We start from the raw sequence: 3,175 nt of genomic DNA, 5'->3' as shown, positions 1-3,175 counted from the left end.
TCGGATAAGGCATGCAGGGTTGTCAAGATAAGGTTGTCCGCCAAAGCTTCCGGGAGCTTCCCCTTTCCTTGGTTGGGCACATCTCCTCATCTGTATAGAACTCTATCATCCTCGGTGTGCCTTCTCGCAATGTGGTTGCGTTGAATTGTGCTGATGTGTTCCAATAAAATTGGCCACGAAAGACTACATGTGGCGACTTCAGCCAACTCGAACACCGCCCGAACAGCCCCAACGTGGTTCCTTTCCTTATCTTTTCTTCAAACCAAATACAGTATATCCAAATCACTATATTTCTTTTGCTCAAACAGACTTTAGTTTTAGACTGGTTTGCACTATATTCATATCTGCGCCGTGGACCTGGAATTTCTCTCTACTTGGGCTGAATAATAAGGAATTAAGGATCATTAACAAGCTAAGGCCCTGCCCGATCTAGCTAGCTGCCAGGCCAGGAATTAATATTTGCCCCACCTTGCTCACAATTATTAATTGCTGGATGGTGGGGCATAGTGTGTATAGTGTTTTATTTTATTCAAACCATTGCTGCAGACCTGCGACTGAACTAAGCAAGGTGAGCCGGACCACACCTTAAGAAACCAGACCAGAGATTCCCGATCGAGTGCTGAAGGTGCGATTATTCCATATCCATGGTGTACGTAAAAGTTATTAATGCTATATATATATATATATATATATAATATAATTCTATAAATAAATAAAAATCAAACATAGATTGCATATTTTAGCAAGCAAAGATGAACCCAAAATACCCAAATTTTATTAAGATTAATTGATTAATGTCTCTCCTTGAAAGATAGTACAAGAATATTACTACATCAACGCTCAAAGGAATAGTTGGGCCCATGGCTGATCAACTACTGGGTGGTCGGCGAGGTTGGCAATTGAGGTGTGTCAAACCGCTCCAGCTCAACTCACCACATAAGTAGCCTCTTAAAGGCCTACCTTAATGCATACGACCTATGCGTCGTCTATTACACAAGCCAAAAATTAGAAAGAAACTACTAGCTACAACATGCATGATGTGAATGAACATATCTACAACTTATTAAGTGTTTGCTTTGCCCATCTCTACTCTACGTCGTCATTAATGCAATTCAGAAGTTGAGTATGTTGGCATAGGGCGTCCAGTTGTCTAGCCAAGGGCTACGTAGTTGGGTCCAGAATGGGTCCTGTGTCCAATCCATGGTCAGCTTAGGCAGCTGGAGCTCTGGTAGTTTCTTCTTCAATTTAAGCCCATCTCTTGCCAAAAACCAAGCATCTTTATTGTCCTTGCCGTCTTCCTTCTTTTCTTCTTCTTCTTCTTCTTTTTCTTTTTCTTCGGTTTTAAAGACAATGCCACTTTGCATGGGCTTCGGCGGCATCTGTGTCGGTTTAGTTATGGCCATGAGATCCTCTTGAGGCTCATATGACGACAATTCATTGTCCATCGCCGGAGATGATGATGGAGAAGAAGCAACAATGATCGTTTTGGTGTCTTCTTCCATTGCTGCCCTTTGCTCAAGGACCTTCAAAGACGTGGCCTTCCTGTACACCTTACAAAGTACTATGTCTTCCTGCATCCACAAAATCGTATCCAAAACACTAATTAATCCAATAGTCTTTATTGAGCCATGTTGGGCCAACAATATAATTGTTACAAGGTCTGGACTCTGGTGGTAGGCTTCATATATTATACAGGACAAGGCTTAGGCCTGGGCCCGCGTGCACCCGACATCACACTAATAAACACTTATTTGAAAATAAGCTCGAATAAATGCTTAATAATAAGCTATTTGAAAAGTCCAAATTTTAAGTATTTATTCAATAATTGCCTATTTGAAATAAGTGTTTTTTTCTCCAAACTCTGAAATAAGCACTTATTTTACAAATAAGCACCTTCAAACTCCGCCTTTGTCTCCTTGTTGAACGATGAAACAATACCCGGTAAAAATCGATGGTCAGTCGACTCAGTTCCATACCTAAAAAAATGGACTTAGTGGAAGGGCGGGCCCTTCGTGCAGAACCCGGGAAGTGATCCATTTAAGTTAAAAAGATATATATATATATATATATATATATATATATATATATATATATATATATATATATATGAAAAATTATATATTTATATTATATCCCATTCCCAATTTCCCATGTATTAATTAATGTTTATTATTAGAATAAACATTTACCTTGGGTAAGGTGCATGTTTCGGGCATCCGGTACTCGTTCATGACCCAATCGGTCTTGGACCCACGTGGGGCTCTTCCCTTGTAGAAGACGAGAGTCTTCCTGAGTCCAATGATCCTCTTGGGGTTGGATAGGCTCCGTATGGGACGGTCGGAACCGGTGGCCTTCCAGAATCCATGCTCCGTGGTGCGGTTGGGTCTTCCGCCATTGCCATGTTTTCGATCTCTGGGCACAAAGAAATACCACTCCCTCTCTCCAATCTTAGCTAATCCTGCCATACACCAGCAAGTAATAGTAAGTTGACGCATTTCCATTGACTGAAATGAAAATCTGAAATCACAAATTAACAAAACAAAACTTTTAAAGCAAAACCCAAAAGGTGATCGATCATGAGTACATACCAGGCAAATCCCATGGATCGTGATGGTATATGTTGAGGAAACCGATTATATCGAAATGGATTTTTTTACCAAAAACTGTCTTTTTGAGGTAAAAGTCGAGCAGCTCTTCTTCTGTTGGGTGGAATCGGAAGCCCGGAAGCCCAAAATCCGGGGATTTAGTCGTTGTCGATGTAGTTTTTGGTGGATGATCCTGCGACATGGTAGCTTAAGGGAGGGCTTCGTCTTCGAGAACTTCTTCTTCTTCTCCCTCTCTCTCTCTCTCTCTATCTATCTATCTATCTATCACACAACCTTTTGCTGGGTGGCTAGTTCATCTTTCTTCTTCTTCCTGAGTTTTATTGGGTAGGTGAGAGCTGAGCATGAATTAACACTTTTTATAGAAATACAGAACTAAAGACAAAAGAGACCCAGAAGAACGAAGGTTGTGTGGAAATTCAGGGACAGGACTCATGAGTCATCAAGCTGTGGTGGGTCCCACGCGCTTCCTCCTTTGCTCCGCTCCGCTGGGTTGGGTGGGACTTGGGAGGGGAGACTGAAGACCCAGCGACCGAGCAGAGATGGGTGTGTATTGGACTGTTGGGTCTAGT

General features: G+C 41.7%; 1 protein-coding gene across 1 annotated transcript; it reads right to left on the bottom strand.

Annotated features, from left to right (window-relative positions):
• Window positions 1-753: 753 nt before the first annotated feature.
• LOC104587090 (NAC domain-containing protein 6-like) lies at window positions 754-2,932 on the bottom strand. The gene is made up of 3 exons (XM_010244544.2): window positions 2,589-2,932; window positions 2,190-2,458; window positions 754-1,571 (listed from the first exon to the last, which is right to left on the bottom strand). Exons 1-3 carry the CDS (start codon window positions 2,785-2,787, stop codon window positions 1,113-1,115), a joined length of 927 nt encoding a protein of 308 aa, XP_010242846.1. The 5' UTR covers window positions 2,788-2,932; the 3' UTR covers window positions 754-1,112.
• Window positions 2,933-3,175: the final 243 nt, after the last annotated feature.

Source organism: Nelumbo nucifera, chromosome 6 (assembly GCF_055504915.1).
Source record: "Nelumbo nucifera cultivar China Antique chromosome 6, China Antique-T2T, whole genome shotgun sequence".
Classification (NCBI taxonomy): Eukaryota; Viridiplantae; Streptophyta; class Magnoliopsida; order Proteales; family Nelumbonaceae; genus Nelumbo; species Nelumbo nucifera.
Note: the sequence above shows the minus strand (reverse complement) of the source record. Positions and strands in the feature narration are given on the sequence as shown.

Bases quoted from the DNA above. Each gene is read 5' to 3' on its own strand.
- LOC104587090 (XM_010244544.2), bottom strand. From the start codon at position 2,787: ATGTCGCAGGATCATCCACCAAAAACTACATCGACAACGACTAAATCC. The intron at 2,459-2,588 runs GTATGTACTCAT...GGTGTATGGCAG, and splicing joins CGATCCATGGGATTTGCCTG to GATTAGCTAAGATTGGAGAG. The intron at 1,572-2,189 runs GTAAATGTTTAT...TTGTGGATGCAG, and splicing joins AAACATGCACCTTACCCAAG to GAAGACATAGTACTTTGTAA.